We start from the raw sequence: 20,744 nt of genomic DNA on the forward strand, positions 1-20,744 counted from the left end.
ACAAGTGCATAGCTTCATTGTTTTGAAAGTTTTAGTGATTTGAATGTAAAAGCTGGCCATGGTAGTTTTCTTAATCCTACTCACTACTCCAGCAGTATTAACTGGAGCATTTGTAGGAAACCATTTGCTCTAAAGTGAGGATTTAGGGTAAGAGTGGGTGATGTTCCATCAATGAGGGATGCCCATGTGCATCGTAATGAAGGTACATGTCAGTCAGTGTAGCAGGAATATCAGGATTTGTGTGCAAGGAAAATACTCGCCGGTCAGATCAATCCACACTCAGGATTTGTTTACAATATTAAAAATATCAATAGAGTATCAGCAGATGCAAACTTAAAATTCCATTTACCTCAAATTATGGTATACAATTGTTGGCATGTTTTTTCCGGTTTTCAGACTGAGGCAGGTATGTGATGGTCTGTGGATGAATATTCCCACTTGACTGGTTGTACATGTTGTATATTTATATATATTACGGGTCTTTTGTAAGTAGAGACGGCTCTTTTTCTGTATAAGACTTTCAATTTCACCAACAGTGTTTTCAGTTTCAATTTCACGGCCACACAAAAATATGTCAGGTTCCTGCCTTGCCCGGGGGCCTGTCGACTTGTCAGTACATTCTATACATGAAGAAATGACTTTCACCAAAGGGCAGCACATGCAGGCATGCACACACACACTCACACACACACACACCCTCAACATCCTCTAACATCCTCTAACATCCTCCCCTTTAGCAAATTTCTGACTGGAGAGCCCGATACACACAGGAACAGACAGCTACAAATCACTGCGTCGTCGACGAGTTATCTCTGTCAATTTCTGACGATGAATGGCTTTGGCAGTGTGAAGGCCAGATGCATCAATCCAGCGCATCTTACATTGTCCAGGCTTCTTCACTGTATTGATTCCGCTGCTGCTGCCTCCATGATCCAGTTCTGATGCCCCCCTGACCGCAAAAGCTAACTTGAGCACTGATGTCAGATGAAAGGGTGGATATGTAACCCAAACTCCCACCCTGGGACGTGTTCACATTCTTGATATCAGATCTTCCTCTCTCCCAACCAAGACTTAATATAGATCCACATGGATTCGCCCCACTACAACTGCTCTTTGCCCATACCAGGTTTCAATCAGGGTTTGAATGCAATGCAATACCTTTTTGTGGGGGGGAGGGGGGGGGGGTCATATACTTGAGTGGGAAAAAGTCCCACTCAAGTATATGACCTTAAAGTTCTTTTAATTTACATCTCATGGAGAATGTCTGGCACATACCTACATACACTTTTTCATGACATTCTGTCTTTTTCACCATCTTTTTTTCTTTTCTCCCCGGCAGAGCTAAATGTGCTAATTCTCCCAATCTCACCTTCATAAAATGGCTCCCAAATGTGTGTGTCTGTCTGGGGCCTGTGGCTCCACAGAATGACCGTTCAGTGAGCTAAGGATGGGGTCCACTGTGAGCGGCTCATGCCCTTTACAGCAGCCGCCTGCTCTAAGCTGCGATGGCTGTCTGCAGGATCGCCCAACCACCGCCTTGAGTGATTCTCTCGCTTTCACTCAGCCTGGGGTGCTCCGTGTGTTGGCGGCATTGATTGGACCCTGAATTGGATTGCGGCGGGCCTGATTACTGATCTCAGTGTGTGTGCCGAGTCAGGTGGGCCCCTGCCGGAGGTCTTCGTGCCAAGCCCCGGCCACCTCACAGCAGATTGTGGGGGTTACACAGAGAGCATGAACACAACATGCCCACACACACACCGTACACTTAAGTTACGCACAAACATGCCGCTATTATTATCACATTCTATTCCTGCAGCCATAAAACAGCCAGGGTTCGTGATTGGCATTAAATAGAGAGTGTGGGGGGATGTCAGATGATGAAAGGGCTTGAGCTCGTCATACCAGCAAATTAACACTTAACATTATGTCGTTTTCACACTGTTTGTTTTGAGAGTTGTTGAGAGCAACTGGTTGATTGTCTGGACTCTGCTGTGTACATGTATTTGTCTGGGTTTTAAGCAATGTGAACCTCCTGAGTATGGGACTATTCTTTAGTGCAAGGTTACACTTTATGAGAGTGTGTGTGAGTGAGAGAGAGTCTGGAAGTGATTCTCCCCGCGTCATTTGTTTACGCCTGGAATTGCGGCCATCATCTTTTCCGCTAAGAGAACAATAGCCATTTTTCCCTTTTGCTCAGGAGACAATGAAGTGCCTTCCCGCCTTGCGAGCGACAGGCCAATAAAAAACGTAATTGGATCTGTCAATCAAGCACCGCTGCGGTGTGGGGGTGGGCAGGCGCGTGGGTGGGCGGCGGCGGAGGCAGCAGGGTGGCTGGACAACAGGAGTCGTTTGGAGGAGAGAGAGAGGGGGAGAGGTCGCAAGCAATGCCACACACACACAGTTCCCTCCCTGCACACTTCCCAGAGGCACTCAGCAAGGGCTTACAGAGGTGTACAGTTGTTGTGTTTTGTTGTTTGTTTGTACCAGGGCCGCGGGGGTGACAATTTGTCTTTGTTTGTAGGTATTAGTGGGTCGGTGATGTGGCTTTGATGCGACTGCACTGGCGAGCCCGGCCTGCCAGAGCCTCTGAAGGTCACAGTGGATGTACAGGAGCTGATGTGTCTCTCTGTGCATTGTGTGCGCTCGGGCCGTCAGACATGTTTGGGCTTTTTTCATACCGGGGAAAGGTCCTGTCATTAGTCACAAGGGCCAGGATGCTTTAGTAGTATTTTTCGCGGTACAACGCACACACACCGAACAGCACCTTGTCACATTTAATCATCAACATATTTGTGCGTGTACTCATCTTAGCCTGACGAGGTGGATGTATATTTGCCGTGAGATCATGAGCAGCGTGTGCATCTGTGCACACACACATTTTCATTATGCATCTGTCTGTTGCTCAGACTTTTAATGACAGCCACTTAAATTAAGAGACCCTTTGCAGCATCTCTGACGGATATGGTAAGTGCGCATCCAGATATTGTGCTCGCCTGACTCCCACTCCGGTGGCTTTCTCGTGTCTTTGGTGACATTCTTTTTCGTACTTTTTTCTATTATAAGCCAGGCTGGAGATGGTTATAAAGGAGAGGCACTCTGTCGCTCTTTCATTACGTGTCTGGACACTGCAGTGCCATGCAGTATGTCTTTTTGTGAGAGGAAGGATGTTTGAACTACATGTACGAGTGAGGCGATGAATACAGCGTGGGTCTTCCGTCTGCCGTGGCCGTTAAAAGGATTTGTGGAGGAAACTACACTATGCATGGTCACTGCAAAGTAATTTTACTGAATTCTATGGGCAACTTTCTTTTACCTTAAAAACGTGAGAAATATTTCCTCTGGTGGATGCACTGTTCCCTAAATCGAGACAAGAATGCACTGCCCAAAATGCTAAGAAACCAAAAACAAGTTCCTGATTTAGAGGTCTGAACAGAGACCTGTCTTCTTTCTTCCAAGCTTTTTCTAGGTGCCCTCCTTAAAAGGTAGAAAATGCTGGAACTTGCTTGATTTAAAAGTTAATATTTGTTCCGCATTGATTCTTATATATACAGCAAAAATGCAGTACTCAACAAAATGTGGTCCTGGAGAACAAAACTAAAAGTCCAGGGGCTTGCAGGCACCAATAAAATGACACATTTCATTCATCACTGTACACTGCAGCTTCCTATAATAATCTGGTGGGATAGTGTAGTATTACATTCTTCGATGTAATACTAATATTAGTATTATATAATATTCGGGGTATGTTTGAGGTTGTAAAAGAAGGAGGAGCTGTGTTAAATATAGGTTGGCATGGTGAAGTGCCCCCTACAGTGTTAAGAGCCTGTAACATTCAATAGAGGTGAGCGGGTTTAAGTGTTGTGTCATTTAACTTGTAGCGATTGTGCGATGCTTTCTGTGCTGGCGAGCACCATCACATTCATCTTGACCCTATGAAGGTCTGCATTCTCACAGTCCACCATGGATTGCCAGCGCTTCAATAGATCAATTAACAATGTGTCTTCCCCCTCTGAGCGAGCCTTCCTAATTTTGGTTTTGTTATGAGAAACAGCCCCTCTTCTCCAAGCTCCTAAAGTAGGTAATTACACTGAGAGATTCCCTGTGGGGGATTAAAACAAATGACACAGAAAACACAGCTCGCCACTCACCCAAGCCCTGCCTCCGCTCTAAAACCCCTTTGCTTGTAACGCCTACACACCCATGCATATGCAAACAGTCACAATAAAGCACGCTGGCAACTCGTGAAAATTAGTGGGGTCGATGGGAGAGGGGCCAGGAAGTGATGGGGAGGCGTCGCAATTTATGGACATGGTATAACTGGTTTAGCATTAGGAGCTAAGGAAAACATATGGTGTGCATACAGTTCGTGAGGACCGCAGCAGAACCAGGGATCCGTCGTGCCAGTTTTGCAGTGACAGGCTGCAGGGAGCATTGCTCATCAATACAATCTCTTCTGGCAGCCTATTTTCATCACATTACAGTGGCGTGATGACGTGTATCGTGCAAGCATCCTCAGGTTCTCCGAGTGGTTCACCATTAGCACCGAGGGCATTCGTCCAATTAGCTTGATTGAACTTTTTTTACAGTAAGTCTTGGTATCGTAGCAATGCAAATATTTAAATGTGTCCAGCTTTGACAGACTTTTGACACGCACCTTTTGATAAGGAGCACTCATGCACGGCAGTTAACAGTTCAGTAAAATACTCTATTCAAAGATTTGGATTTATTCAATGCTTAATTACTTTTTTTGTCTCTTTTTCCAGGAGCAAGGCAAAGTAAGCGTGACGTTCAACATCGGGACAGTGGACATCAGTGTAAAGGAGCTGACCACAGCAGTAAACGATGGTAAATACCATTTGGTCCGGTTCACCAGGAACGGAGGCAACGCCACCTTGCAGGTGGACAACTGGCCGATCAATGAGCACTTTCCAACAGGTACCGCCCCTCTCAATCCTTTGTCTGATGAAATTATACAAACACTTGAATGGAATCATAGTCTGAAACCACTGGACACCACCTGTTTTTCTAAAATCAAGAAGCACCACGAAGAAGACAAAAAATAAAATCACTTGTTGTTCTAAGTAAAACGTCTCACAGGACAAGGAGGCACGTGGTCACATTAGTTGGACGCACTCCTGTGGCAAACCGTCCCTCAAAAAATGTCCTTCTCTCGTGCCCTCAAACCTGACTCCACAGGCACCGAGCACGGATCCTTTGTCTTGCAAGAGGCATTAACTGTGCATCATCTGGCCTGTTCATTTGAGGAAAGGGGAGTGAAAGGCACCAAGAGGCATTTGGTCAGTGGGCGAGCAAGAAGGGGATAGAGGCAGAAACCAGGGGTGGCCTGTTGGCCAGATAAAGCTGCTGCCTGCCTGTATCTCTCATTCCCAGGTCAGTGGAGGCAGCACGGCAGCAGAATACAAATGGGGCCATCAAACAGAACCCACTCCGTTTGAAGACTCAGGCACTCCCCTTGTCTGGAGCCGAGATGAGCCGCTCAGCGAGCTGCGTGAGAGACAGAGAGAGAGAGAGAGAGAGCAAAAGAGGAGGAAGGAAGGAAGATATATATATTTTTTTACTTTAACAGTCCATTAAATGAGTTGGCTCTCCTGGTCTTTGATATCTGTGCCCCCTTGTTAGGCAGCTTAGGAGAGGCCACCTTTGCTTCCATGTTCGTTATTACCCCGCTCTTCAATTTCACTTAGTCCAACGCAGCAGATGCACAGGGAAGCAACAGGGGCACACAGTGGCTGTTAAGGCAAGGAGACGTTGGGATGACAGAAGATAAAATGAAACTTCATTGATCTCCGTAGCGGCAGGACGTAATTGAACAGATATACCACAAGTAGACAGTATAGAAGATTAGGCAGAGTCACATTACCAGATGTGGAGCTTACATGAATAAGAAACGTGTCCAGAGATACAACCGTGCATCACTCGCAAAAATAAAAAACGCAGAAAAAGAACTGCACAAAAAAAAGAAATCGCTGATGCCACCCAATGTTAAGGAGCAAGCAAACAGGAGTTGATCTCTTTCACTTCCCCGCCCCATGTCTCAGCAGCCCTACAGCCCCTCGTTGCATGCCTTCGACGAGGACAGGGCATGCAGCCTCCTCTCCTGGCGTGACCTGGCACGCTGTCTTGGTTTGGTTCAGTGCCAGAGCAGGTGATGCTAATCCCTTCTGTCTCTGGCTTTCTTTTGCCGTTGGCTGTCTTTCGCTTTCCTTTGACCAGATAAAGTCAGACAGGTTTCATAACTAGGTTTCAGCCACGGTAATGCCGGAAAATACTGAGGAACTCCAAAAAAACATGTGGCACACACAAGAGCGACATCCCATCCGTCACGCACACATTTGCACTCGCATGCGCGCGAACACTCACTAGTCCGGCGACTCTGACTGTATTGTTTCACACAGATAGTCTTGTCATCTTCCCCTCAGATCTTGGCCCCAAGAAGTGTTCATGTATCACGTATTCTCCATCTTTTTTTTTTCTGTAAATAGCTTCCATCAGCATTGAATGGTTGTTCTCTCAACCTTTGTAATAAGTCTGTAAATATCTACGAGACAATGTCAGCGTCCACTCAGAGACCACTGCTAAATGGCCTTTAAGTTAGTGTCTCATGCAGGTTAAAAAAAAACATACAACAGGGAGAACTCCTGATTATTAGCTTTGGATTCCTTCAAAGTGGTCTCGTTGAGGTTTGCTCCTTCTCCTCCGTCTTGGACAGCAGTTGAGGGCCAGGGGATGGAATGCGTTGTAATTTCTTTTCTCTTCTGCGCAGGTAATTTGCAGGACACTCAGTGATAGTAATTCAACGATGATTGATTTTTTTTTTGTCCTCCCTCCCACCCGTTGTCATTTCATGAGTAATTACATGTCAGGGTGCAGACTCATTGACTACTTTCTCACACTCCCAACGCTCGACCTGAAGGCAGCAGCTGCCACAAAGCTCTCAGGTCGTTCAATAAACAGTTACCGGATCTGGGCCTGCCCTCTCCCTGTGAAGGAGAATAGGTGAGGACAAAGGTGTTGGCGGATTGCTTGTCAGTCAAAGCTGCTTGCAAAATAGCCTGTGGAGTGTAAATTGGACATCTTAACAGTGGTGTTTGCAAAGTTGGCCCACCAAAGTATAGGGGTGTGCGGTGAGGATCTGCTCTGAGTGACAACAGGAGGGTTTTAACAGCATCACCTGCTTTTCAATGTTACTTTTCAAGCATTTCCTTTTTATTTGTTTGTCCATAAATGATTCCTTAAAGGATTGTTCTAATTCATCTTCATTGTTTTGGCTGCCACTGCTAATAATTACAATGCGCTCACCAAGTCAATTGCTGACATCTGGGAATGTTCCGAAGAAATATCATTTTAATTTTGTGAGATGAGGCAAGACACACGAGCAGCCAGATGATCATGTCTGTTTTAAACCAACCTTCAGGTTAGTCACAATCATTTGGAAGAGGTCAACAGTAAAATCCATTAATTTCAACATCATAGCTTTTTCCGCATTTCCAGTAATAGACAACTGTCTAGTTCAACTTTAACTACAGTTATTGCCATAGTAATGCACACGCACCCTCCTTCTTGTGCATAATGTGGTAATAACTGACATTTCAGGAGATCAAATGATTCCAAACTAAGTCGTCATTTTATAGGAAAAAAAAGGACAAATAGCCAGATGGGTCTGTGGCAATAATGCTGCCATGGGTCTGACCATCACATGTGTGTCTTACACTGAGCCAAGAGAAGTCCCAGTTTTCTTTCAGCGACATCTCCTTGAGCCAAGTGTCTTAACGGCAACCATTTCTATTCCTAGATATGATTCTGGGTCAGAGTTGTTCAGGATGTCTCTGGAGCAGGCTTTTAGAAATTGCACTTGAAACATTCTGTGATGTATGATGTAGAGTAAAGTAGAATAGAGGACGCACTCGCAGCCCTTCAGCAAATGTTCGCTTGTTGCACACAGTGCACCGCACGTATTATGAATGATCTACATCCCAGCCACTTTATTAGGATCATCTGCGAAATCCAACCAATCAGTTACAACAATTTAGCCATTAATTCTACATGATTTCGATTGACACTTTCAGAGTAGTATCGCTGTAACTTTACATTAATTACTGAGGTTGCCGTTTGCAATATTATTTTTACATGTTTGCATTAGCTATACTGACATGTTGCTGCCTCATCTAAAACACTTTAGGAGGGGTTAAGGTAGTCCAGCACAACACTACGGCCTCAGTAACAAACACAGTCAAGGTTTCAATGAAAACTGACTATATAGGCTTTGTGAAGGTAAAGTAGAACATGTGTGGCGGAGCTGTTGTACAGGATTGTAATGGACTGTGTGGGTGAACCTGTTAAAGTGGCCAGGGAGTGTGTAACAGATGTTGAGAGACTAACAATGAACCTGAGGACAAGCTCCCCTCCCAGAGCTCTGCTGGTGCCTCTGCATTACGGCCCAGGTGTTTATCTCTCATTCCTCAGACGACAGACGGAAGCTAGTTTTGACACTATCTTGTTTTAAGAACATGGAAATGGTAACCCGTGGCTCTAATCTGATCATCTGACTCATTTTTTTTTTGCCCCATCTGACTTTGTCGTAGCACTTTTGCCGTTTTTATTCCTAGATCACAGAAAATTTGAGTTTGGTGTTATAATAGTTAACAGAATGTCAACACGGGTAAATTAAAAAAATTAAGGATGACATGTAATTAAAGTCATAGGAGCAAGGATGTACTTCTCTCTAAGCTCACAAGACATATACTTAAATGTTTGTAAGGTGATATTTAATTATTCACGATTTCCCCTGAGTGAATTTCACAAAACAGTTCGGCACATTAAAATGAAATTGTGCATTTTTATTGCTGGAAATATTGAGAACTAACACTGCGGAGGACTTTTGTGCCTCACAGCCCCATTCTTCTCCATAACAATATACCCACACTGATCCCATAAAGCAGTGTTTCCATCAGGCTCCTGCGGCTTACACGTGTTCAGAGTGTGTGTGTGTGTGTGTGTGTGTGTGTGTGTGTGTGTGTGTGTGTGTGTGTGTGTGTGTGTGTGTGTGTGTGTGTGTGTGTGTGTGTGTGTGTGTGTGTGTGTGTGTGTGTGTGTGTGTGTGTGTGTGTGTGTGTGTGTGTGTGTGCTCTCACTGCTTTGTCTCTCCCTCCCTCTAATTATTCTCTCCCTCTAACATTGCCCTCTCAGATCTCCATTCTTTTTTTGTCCCCAAATTCCCTTTTTCATCCGCGGTTCTCATCCTCTTCCAGTCGGTGTTCATCGGGACTGTGCATCTCTGCAACAATCCGGTGTACTTTTGTGACAGCCCACATTACTGGAGGGGCTTGTCTTTGTTTAGTGAGAGGGCTCCAATTTCCTTATATAACATCCGAATCCCTGTACTCTTTGATTTTGGATTACATGATCTTTTTGCGTGAGTTTGAATCTTTGAATCAGAGAATTACTGGGCAGAAATTGTGCATCGCACGTTGCCGGAGCTGGCTGAGGTTCAGGCGTTGTCTCAGATGAATGACCATTGGTCTAACTACTCTGCTCGGGCCTCGGGGAGAATGTGTTTGCGTGTGTGTTCCATCCTTTGTGGTGGATACAAGAGGGTTGATCATATGGAGGATGGCCTTGTGTTTTATTCATACAAACACCTTCATCCATGCACTGATGCGCATAATGTTACGATTCCCACAACCTGAAACGGGCACACTGAAAATATCTGCCATCTTTGTCTTGAGAAACAGACAAAACAATTCCTCGGGACCAAGATAAATCCCTACACGTCCCCGGGGCGAAACAATATTAGCCCTATCTAAGACACAATCTCTGTCCCTCTCAGAACTCAGACTAAGCTATGAGAGTAGAAGCCGCGAGTCTAATTCATTCTTTCAACACCATAAATTTCATAGCGACCTGATAAATGATGAATTTACTCCCTGGCTTTGTCTGACGTATGAGAGAGAATAGAAGGACGATAGAGGGAATGTAAGCAGGAGGAACATGGAGACATGGGTGAATAGAAAAGAAACCCAGCCACCCAGGGAATACAGAAACATTTAATGGTGTAGATAACAGGAATAAGTTGACAAAAGGGAGCAAGAGCTGACATATAGACAGATAGATGGGTAGAAAAGAAGAGGAAGAGAAGAAAGTACGTAGAGCATAGCAGAAAATTGTGATTGTAGCTGAAGAAGCCTGATTTAGCCAAGAAGAGCAAGGAGAGCTGATTGCACTGCAGGGAGACAAGAGAAAAGGAGAATAGCGGGGAGCAGCTGAAGGAGCGGAGGATAGCTGGATGGATGGTGGGCTGAAGAGAAAGAGAGCGCAGAGGGAAACCTGAGGAGATGGAAGAATAGCTCAAGAGAGGCGAGACAGAGATGAAAGTCAGGTGTAGATTGGAAAGGGGTGGTCGGTGCAGGATATTCATGACCAGGGGGCTGCACCAGCTACCTTTGGAGTTGGGCTGTGGAGGGATGATTTTTTTTGGGACAGGGCCGTGGTATGTCAAATTTACTTATCATCCCCAAACGGAGCGGATGCCAGGAGTGTGTCACGGTAGCCATTTTTACAGTTCCGATGCACTCTCAGCACCAGCCCTGTGATGGAGCCCCGGTGAGATTAGTCTGGCAAGTAGACTGAATGAAATGAAGCGACCAACCAGCAGACAACTGTCGTCGGGCCAGTGTGTTGACTGAGTAGCTGCCACCGAAGGGGACACATGTAGACATTGTTTTGGCTGGGGGGAGGAAAACGGGTGGAGGCATACGTTTGGGCTAAAAAACACAGGCAAACGGTAGCAGCGTCAGTCAATAACATACAGGCCTGTTTTCTTACTGTTAAAAAGTGCCATATGCATTTGAATATATTCTGAGACTGCATGTTGTTGAATTTGAACGAAGTTAAGTTCTCCTACTATTGCTGAATTCTGATTGGTCGACGAAGCTACATGACGTTGCCTTTCTCCATCTGAACCCTGTTGACTTCACACAAGGGAAAAGACTGTAGACAAAAACGGAATTAAATGTCATGAAATGGTCACTTTGAACACCATGTTGCCCTACTAGGCTTCACTTAATACTCCAACCAAATGTCTTCTTCATTTTTATACATCTTTTTTATGACAATCAAATGTCTCCATAAGACTAAAACGAAAATGTGGCGTAGTATATTTGGTGGGGACAGTTATCATCAATTGACAGAAAAAAGAAAGTAAATTAGCCTAAAGGACTACACACAAGAGAGCAAGTTAGTCTGTCGCTGCCAAAACCTTGAGTGTCTTGAAATGAGGAATGGTTTTTTTTATTGTTGATGAGGCCAACTTTTTAATTATAACAAGTAAAATGTGTCCCTCGCATTCAGATTAATCCCTCACTGTCTAATGTCCTCCCTCAACATATTGTTTCAGCATGAAATGAATTGTTATATTGGAGTTTAAATTCAATTTCACTGGAGCTTAGAGATAACATCTCATGTGGGTTTGATAAATACTTTCTTTTGGTAAGTATGTCAAGAAAAAATGGGTTATCCGTGATTAATATTCATAACCAGACCTTATTGAAAATAAAATAGAAATAGACCATTTTGACATACAAGACACGAGTCTACCCTTTTGTACACTTGTGAAATCTTGGTTGAACAGTGTGTGTGATGAAAAAACACTGAAATATGAGTTACCTGGGTTGGGTGACAGGGGCAAAACAGCAGACCCCAAATTGGCACTAAATTGCCCTTTCCTCTTCCCTCCAGTAAACTGAAAGATTGATGAAAAATGGTTGAGGAAATATCTGTCCACTCTGCTTGTGATTTTGTAATAAACAATAGTGCTTGCTTTGGCAAGGTCATCCATTGTTAAGTCACCTTTGGATATTTGAATATCAAATTGACAAACTATAGAGATTTTTCTTATTAGTTGGACAATTAGTTTGTGTTGTATTCATTACAGGGGGACTGTTGCCCCCATTAATCACCCAGAACAATGTAAGAGCTATACCTGAGACACAGGCGTCCTTCTCTCAGTTTCAGACGCAGCCGCGACATTTGGCAAAAGTCAAAAGTTGGAGTGCTTTCCGTGGCAATTTGTAGATGCCACCTCCCTCCCCCTTCACAAACAACCATCATGCCTCCCTCTGTGGCCCTTGTCCAGAGCCGAGTGTATTTGGCTGCCACCTGAAACCTGCTCAGGATCAGAGGAAAGGGGAGGGAGTCCTGCTAGTTGCTGATTAACCTGCTGGCACAGTGCAGATGCCGTCCTTCAGCTCCCCCGCAGCCGGAGCCACACTTCCTCTCAGCTGGCTGTAATCTGAGAACTTGGCTGGTATTTTCCTGAATGCGAAAAAAGGTATAAAGGGATGACGGAAAGATTGAATTAAGCAAAGCAGAGCAAATTGAGACAAGCTCATGATTTATCGGATTACTTTGGGACATCCATCCATCCATCGTCTACCGCTTTATCCATTTAAGGATCACGGGGGGTCTGGAGCCAATCCCAGCTGACATTGGGCGAGAAGCGGGGTTCACCCTGGACAGGTCGCCAGCCTATCACAGGGCCACATACAGAGACAAACAACCATTCACTCTCACACCTACGGCCAATTTACAGTCTCCAATTTACCTAACCCATTATGCATGTCTTTGGACTGTGGGAGTTTGAACATGGGGTGAACATGCAAACTCCACACAGAAAGGCCCTGGTTGGTTTGAACCGGGATTTGAACCCAGAACCTTCTTGCTATGCACAGTTTTAATCGACAAGAGAAGCATGTTATCAAAGCACTGTGTGTGTGTGCGTGCGTGTGCGCGTGTGTGTGTGTGTGTGTGTGTGTGAGTGTGTGAGTGCGTGCGTGCGCGCACGGCCGTCAGGAAAAATCCCCTGATAGAATTCCATCGACCAAACTGGACACATTTCCAAAAGGCCTTTTCTCCCAGTGATGAAAGCCTCGCCCTTTCAGTTGTGTTATAAATGTTGCCAATGCCGGTCCCCTCTTTTCTTCCAAATGCCTTCCCACCTGGGTACAGAGTGACGTCATGGTGTCATTCATAATTCCACACAGGCGTCACGCTCTTTTGTCATACCTGAAAGTGTTTAAAGACAGAGGCCGTACATCCCAATTCTCAGTGTCAACAGAGGGAGTGCTCCTGCGATTGTCATCCTGGCGCAGACACAACGAGAAATCTTATCATGCTCGAAATAACACACACACACAACCTTTCCCTGTAAAAGCTGGTCTATTATCTTTAATTCCCATGCACCTGGACCATGTGAGCCATGGTCTCAGAAGAGGGGAACGCGGCAGCCGGGGCGTAACGCTCTTTTACCCAAAAGGCCTCCCACCACGTCAGTAATGATCTCATTTGTATGCATTGTCTCCTTCAAACCTGTGTCACTGTGGGACTTTTCTCCCAATGGGTCCGCACAGTGACCTCAAATTACCACTTCCTCCTCTAACATCGCCACCCTCTCCCCCGCACACGTGGTGCAGCTCCTTTTCCTCCGAAATGAACTACTAAACCAAATCGTTCCTTGGCCCTTGAAATGTGAAAGCGGGTGGTGTCCACTGGGAAGAATTAGTGCACATAAATTATCTCCAGTGTGCCTGAGAGAAAAGCACTTAATACATGTCTACCTTTTTAACCCACTTGATTGCCCCCCTTTTGTCTCTGCAATGAATTATGATTAATTTATGTTAGCACCTGTTGATGTATTTCCTGTTTTTACCTATTGTGCAGGTTATGTATGTTTCCTTGACTGCTATGGACATATGCTGTGCTTTTTAATCCATAGATACTTTTGTTACATATTGGTGTGGAGTGTGCTTTATAAATGTGAATTTTAAACATTTCAACTAAAAGAAACATCACCATAAAGCGTCTATAAATATTTCTAAACAAAGATAAAACTCATTATAAACCACTGTATAAATGTGTGATGTCTGTTGCCGTTGCCAACTGTTTCAAGCTGTTTGTTAAATTTCCAAACTTTAAAGGCAACAGCGACATTGAGCGCTATCAAATGGCAAATAAGAAAATCCCGTTCAAATATACCCGGCCAGTAGAAGATTGGCTTCAGGAGAAAGGTAAATCTTTATCGCACTTCTCGAATGTTATTTTCTTCTGAATCTCTGTCATTTCATCGGCTTGTTCCCTTTTCAACCTCTTGAGAATGAATAACCATCCCTTAAACCATTTTCTAAAAAAGAAACCAGAGTAAAACAGAAAACCACTTTTTGTTACTTCCCTTTGTTTTATTTTTGTTTACTTTCCCCCTTTTTCTTCATTGTCATCATTTTAAATTTTTGTTGACTCATGGTGTCCAGTTAAAGGGACTGGGAAGAGATTTTCTAAACAGTGCGGCAGCGAGATTTTAAGCGTCGAGTGCTCCTAATCTTTTGTGCAAAATGGACTCGGAGAAGTCATTATCTATGCTGCAACAGTAGCCCAATTGTTTTGAGAGGAGAATTAGCTCCCTTGGCTCAAATCCTCGGCAATGTTTGAGAACAAACTAATCAGCGGCCATATCCCTCTGAAAACCTTCCCAACACCAGGTACTTCTCCCTGCTGTAATTCATCTGACTGTAGTTCTGCACATCACACTTTGTGAAACCCCCACTTGTTTGCTGATGGAGAGCTAATTGGAACCTTTTTGACGGCAGCGTGTCAATGTGAGCCTTGAGAGTTGTCCTCTTCCATCGCCGAGATTATCAAGTCAGCACCTCGTTTTTGTTTAAAAGATTTAGCGAGGATTGAGAAATCTGCTCTCCCTCTTTTTTTCCCCCTTTTTATTCTCTTTTTGGTGCGAAATAAATTTTCTTGTTCAACATAATATCATTATAAACTGCATTTAAAAGTTCATTGCACATAAACATTTTAACCTGATTATAAAGTCCCTTTAACAACCGCTTTAAACGCAGATAGAAGAATCCCATTACTGCTGCATGCCTGACTCCACACATGCTATTTCATTCTTCTGCTTCTGTGATATGAACGTCCTGTCCCTGTCATTCCATGCCTGACGTATTATGTATTATAATTGTGCAGATGCTGCCAACGTAATAGGCTTGCAGTGCCATGTGTCTGTAAATTATACAATGATATTTTTAATTATGATCCCTGTAACGTGAAAGTTTGGTGTGAATTTTCATTTCATAATTAATGCATGAGCCGTGTGTTCTGACAATGATATTTAGGCTTCTCCTAATGAAATTCACCATGACAGGTAGTTAGTGTGTATTGCTCATACTCTTATCATAATATGTCAAACTCTGTATATACAGTATATTCATGAATCATTTTACCGCATGAGCCCAATGTTTTGTCCTGAGAATATTATCAGTTTCTGTGGAACATGTTATAGCTCATTTTTCAAAGAGAGTTTTGGGGGTTTTTTTTCACACCTGCATGTGTTCGCTCCCTCACGATAATGCTGCTGTGGCTGCATACGCGCTGTTGATTTCAGCATTAATAATCTCTCTCCGTGGGGCTTTTTCTTGTGTATGAAGAGAAAAAACCCTTCTAGCTTAGATAACAGTGCATATACAGGAGCTTCAGTCTTTTAAAGAGAACAGAGAGGAGGGGTTTGTGAGAAGAAGTGTAAGAACATGTTGCATCACCAATATAGTTCTTACCATAACCAAACTTCATCCACACTCATTTGATCAGCAGCAAGGTAATACAGTGTAAGTGTTACATGACTCGATTTATCAACGTGTAGTCCCCCATTAAGGCGGTGCAAGTTCAAATGTAGAGCTTTATATGACAGCTTCACGCCATATCAAATTCTTCCTTCATCCTGCCTCATGCATGCGATAATACTCTTTCCTCCCGTCTGCGCCAGGCCGCCAGCTGACAATCTTCAACACCCAGGCCACGATCTCCATCGGGGGGAATGACCGGAAGCGGCCCTACCAGGGCCAGCTCTCCGGCCTCTACTACAACGGCCTCAAAGTCCTCAACATGGCCGCCGAGGGCCACGCCAACATCAAGGTGAACGGCAGCGTGCGGCTGGTGGGCGACGTACCGACCAGTCGCGGCGCAGCGCGCACCACCACCTCGGTGCCGCCGGAGATGTCCACCACCTTCATCGAGACCACCACCACGCTGTCCACCACGACCACCAGGAAACAGCGCTCGCCACCCACTATTCAGGTACAGCAGCAGTGGATACAAAGGGCCAACGTCAAACGTCAGAGAGCACATGTTCTGTGTGTGTGTGTGTGTGTGTGTGTGTGTGTGTGTGTGTGTGTGTGTGTGTGTGTGTGTTGCTGTGTGATCCAATTCAAAGTTAGAAGTTTACAGTTGAAATATTTCAACCTCTAACTGACAAAGCATGAAAAAACAATGAAACAAAGCAGAGGCATTTGAGTAAAATGGGTTTTAATGGGTGGGTTTCATTGTTTTCAAATTATCTTAGAAGTTTTGATACATTTTCGGAAATACACTTATTTTGGATGAAATACTTTCTCATATATGTCCATTCAATATGAAAGGTAGTAGGTAAGTAAGCCTAGCTTAGAACAAAAATTAGAAAGAGAATCTGCCCACCAGCACCTCAACAATGACCAAACTCAGAAACTGTAAAAATGACATTTTGCTACATCACAGCGAATTATGTGCTGGCTACATATTAAGCGTATAGCTATGACAGTGGTATCAGTTTTTTCATCTAATTCTCTGCATGACACCAAATGATTGTACACTGGGACATTTTCAAAAATTTCAAAATGCTCCTTTAAAATCCTAACATTATCTGAAATCCACTATTCACCCCTCGGACTGTGTGGTGTATTTTCCCCCGTAGTAGAAAGTGGCTCTCTGAGTTGTGTGGAACACGGCTCTCTTTGGACTAAATGTTCTGTTTTCCTGATAATTGAGTTTAGAATGTGACACAGTGAAATGTCAAAATGAAACAAAAAGCCACCAGCCGCCAGGCTTTTATGTGTGTTTTAGTGATCGAGCGTGGGTGGATTGTAGCCGCGCTGCTTTTTACCTACTAAATCACTCAAGGTCAGGATACTGTATTTCTCATTCTATCGCGGATCTAGTGCTGCTGTTCATTGAGGTGTACAAAGCCGACCTCGCCGCTGCCGTCCTCGTTCTCTTCATATCTCTCTGTTTGTCCGTCTCCCTCTGTGTCTCTCTGTCCGTCACTCACCCTATCTGGCCTAACTCTAATATGTCCCGAGCCAATGAATGTCACTGCAGCGCCAAGAAAGTAATCACACCGAGCAGTCCTTTGACACCCAGAGGACAAATTGAACCATTCGTTGTTCATATTAAAGCAGTAACTCTGCCTCGGAGGGTGACTCCGGGTTGGGGGACAACAGACGGGGACCACTGGCGTCAGCCTCTTCACCCCATGACAGATTGCCTGTTGTACAGTGATGATGGCCCTTCATGTCATCGCTGACACTTGTATGTGTCTATACTGTGAGTGCAGGTGTGGGCAGGTCAGTGTTCGACCTGTGAGAAAGCCACTAAATACCATGTGATTTGGACAGAAGTGACACAGGGAGACCTGGTGTCAAGCCGTCATAGGTCTGGAGCAAAAGTAAGGCGGCTCCTATCCACTCCGTCTATGTCTCAGAGATGAGTAATCTGCGATGATGATTACTGAGCTGAGATACATTACACCGCCGTCTCCGGCACCAACAACAAGGTCACATTAGATCAGGAAAAAAAATGTTGCATCTCTGGTAAAAATGGCATTTAGTGTCGTAGGCTATTAATATCGAAGGAAGTCAATAAAGTTCAGTGTGCTTTGAAAGAGCTTTTGTATGGAGCACTCTCCTCTTCAAGGTGAAATGATGAAGCGATACCTCTTTTGTCAATACTCGGGTTGCGGCTGTCAGATGATGCACTTTCTGCACTTACCAATAAAAATTTAGTTTTTTGCCCTCGCTTTAACTTTCAACTTTTCACTCCGCTTTTGTGTTCCTTCTGAGAGCACGCCTTGTTCGAGCTCTTGTACGAGCTCCCATGGCAGCGTCTGCCTCGACTCACACCGCGGTGTCACCGAAATTTCATTTGCCAGGACCTTTTTTATTTTACAGTTCCCTGGTTGGCCGTCAAACACCGTGGTGTGAGAGGTAAAGAGAGGACCTGCGCCGGGTTGGCAGATTGCTCCGCCCCTCAGGGTAGGGGAGTAAAGGGAGCCGAGCTATCATTAGAGATGTATTGCAGTGCTGGAAGAGAGCTATAGGCATCTGACACGCTGCTGGATTTGAGCGCGTGTGCAGCCGAGTGTGGACCAAGAAGGTGTGTGTTTTGGAATCTTCTCACACTCACACATCTATTTTTGGTCCACTTCAGCAACACTAGCTGTTCCTTTTTTGGAGGTGAGAAGTGGTGAAATCCCTCAACCTCTCAGGATCAACAAACGCGAGACCGGTGGGAAGTGGAGTGAAGCAATCTCACGCTTAATTAATGACAGCTCCGCGGGGACGAACCGACATGACAGACACGGTTCGCTTTCTTTCACTCTGCCCTTCGCTCCCCGTCGCTTAGTTATAGCCGCCCTGTGGGTCACGCGGTCAACTGGGGGAATAAAGATTATTAATAAGTCACGAAAAAGGTTGTGTTTTCAAGATTTGCCCCCAGCTCAACTCAAAGAATAATGTATTAATATTTTGTGGTGATTATGCTAAAAGTAAGATGGGAAGTTATCGATGTTCTAAACATATATGACATAAATATGCAGGTGAAAACAAAAGCTTAATCTAACTGTTGAATTTCCAGTTCAAATACTCAAAGATTTGTTTTTATGTACAAACAGTACTGTGAGCTGTGTTGATCACCAGATCAGATCAGGCAATGTGTCAATGGGCATCAAAGTCAGTTGAAACTGATGAGCCTTACCAGTATTTTATGGCTTCTGAAAAAGCAGACCAATCAAACCGCATCCACTCAGTCGTGATGAAGTAAATTAGCTCAGTTAAGTTAAGATCTTTTGTCATGAATATTCATTATCACAGAAACGTTCAGATGTGTTAAATTCATCCCAAACTTTCTGCTAGAAGTCAGTGATGAAAAGTAACAGCGGTGGTCGTCTTTATCAGCTCAGCCACAATCAGTCAAATGTGTCCGTGTTTATACCGGAAGCGTTGAGAGGTTTTCAGTCAGACAAGGTTCATCATCCATATAGAATATTTTGTAATCTTTTCCATTAAATGAGGTCTGCTGCTGTCTGAGAGTCATGGCAGGATTTTCAAAACCACTGTGACAGCAGCTGTAATGAGTTGCCCCGTCATATCCATTTCTTTATGGATATTAAGAACTGTCTGAGACCTGGTGTTAGATATGTCAACAAGCTGCCTCCCTCTGAACATCACGCCCAAGGCCTATACCCACACTCCTTTTGAGGATTCAACCCCGAGTCATTGGTCTGTGTTTCATCCAATTAGCAGCAGGGACATTTCTTTGATCATGTGTCACAGAGGAGGGGGTGACTAATGCTAACCATGTTGGCGTTAGCTGCCGGCCCTCCGCTCTTCCCCATACATTCTATGAGTGATAATTAATGCAGTTCATTTCTTGTTGCACTCTTTTTTATCATCTTTATTTTCAAAAAAACATGTTACCTTTCTCTACTCCAACAACATGATTACTGTATTAATAATTGACATAGATAAGGTCTAGACAAAGAAGCAACGGAATAGTCAATGTACAAACTAGAAAAAAATGGAATAAATACTGTGCTGTTGTAAACCTGTTTACTTTAAGAGGTATTTTAGTCTCACACGTTCCCTTTAGAACAATAAATATTTGACATCAGCTCTGTTGGCTGTCTGAGCTGCAGTTCTCCTAAGTGGTTTTGTGTTAAAATGTAAATGGCCACATAATCATTTTGGAAGTTATGCAACACACAATTAAAATTCTACGAGTAGCTTGCAGCATAAAAAAAAGTCAGTGAGGAGGATGAGAGATGATCTCCTAAAGGGGAACTCTTTTACACATCAAGGTCTACTTAGAAGTCCCAAGGAGTATAAGGCTACAGGAAAAACGTTGGAGCATGTTTATGGCTCCAGAGGGAGCTGCACATCGGATAAATTGCATAAAGTGATGTCACTTGAGTCAGCTGCGTTTTGGTCTAGAGTAGAAAGAAGTGTGCTGACTAGACCTTTACTAGACAGATACTAGCTCTATTGGTTATACTTGTAGCTACTACACCTGATCCTCAACAGAACTCTCCGCTGTCCAGATGCATTTTGGGTAATGTCAGGTTTTGACAAGGACAAAGAAGAATGTGTGCAGTGTTGAGCTCTGCGGCATCATTTTTCACATGCAGCGTCCTACCTCTTTTGACTATGCTCCCAGAAACCTTTGAGTACTGAGTGCCGCTGTTTAGCCAAAGGTCCGCAACGCAAATCCATTCCCAATGTCCATGTTGCTCTTCAATCTTGTGGATTATCAATACCAAGTGTGACAGGTCTGTTTAAGGTTTGTTCATGCCGGTAATCTGGTATCTTCGGACGCTGCCGATGACAAGAACGCAGGTTTCATACAGACACGGGGGAAGAAATCACAATAAACCAAAACAGGTACAGCTTGATAAGTGGCTGTCGAAGCCCCTCAGCTCCGCAGTATTGCGGTTGAACCAAAGAACCGATTTTACGCTCACTGGTTTGATGTGTCATTTTTGGGAATGCTCATTTCATGCAAGGCTCTCATCGGCGCCTCTCGCTCTCAATTAACTCGCGCTGCCGGCCTTAGATGTTTGGGAACAATTAGGACGGGAGGCTGCA

The 20,744-nt window shown here is 44.2% G+C and overlaps 1 protein-coding gene across 4 annotated transcripts in view; it reads left to right on the forward strand.

Annotated features, from left to right (window-relative positions):
* The window catches only part of LOC118290297 (neurexin-3b), a 345,685-nt gene that overhangs the window by 299,482 nt on the left and 25,459 nt on the right, over window positions 1–20,744 (forward strand). For 3 of the 4 annotated variants that reach the window (XM_047328638.1, XM_047328639.1, XM_035617874.2), the window contains 3 exons: window positions 4,764–4,935; window positions 13,992–14,081; window positions 15,839–16,149. In XM_047328638.1, coding sequence (XP_047184594.1) covers window positions 4,764–4,935; window positions 13,992–14,081; window positions 15,839–16,149 — 573 coding nt within the window. The remainder of the gene's footprint in view (window positions 1–4,763; window positions 4,936–13,991; window positions 14,082–15,838; window positions 16,150–20,744) is intronic. The other variant, XM_035617875.2, reaches the window with a different exon arrangement.

Source organism: Scophthalmus maximus, chromosome 18, assembly GCF_022379125.1.
Source record: "Scophthalmus maximus strain ysfricsl-2021 chromosome 18, ASM2237912v1, whole genome shotgun sequence".
Lineage (NCBI taxonomy): Eukaryota > Metazoa > Chordata > Actinopteri > Pleuronectiformes > Scophthalmidae > Scophthalmus > Scophthalmus maximus.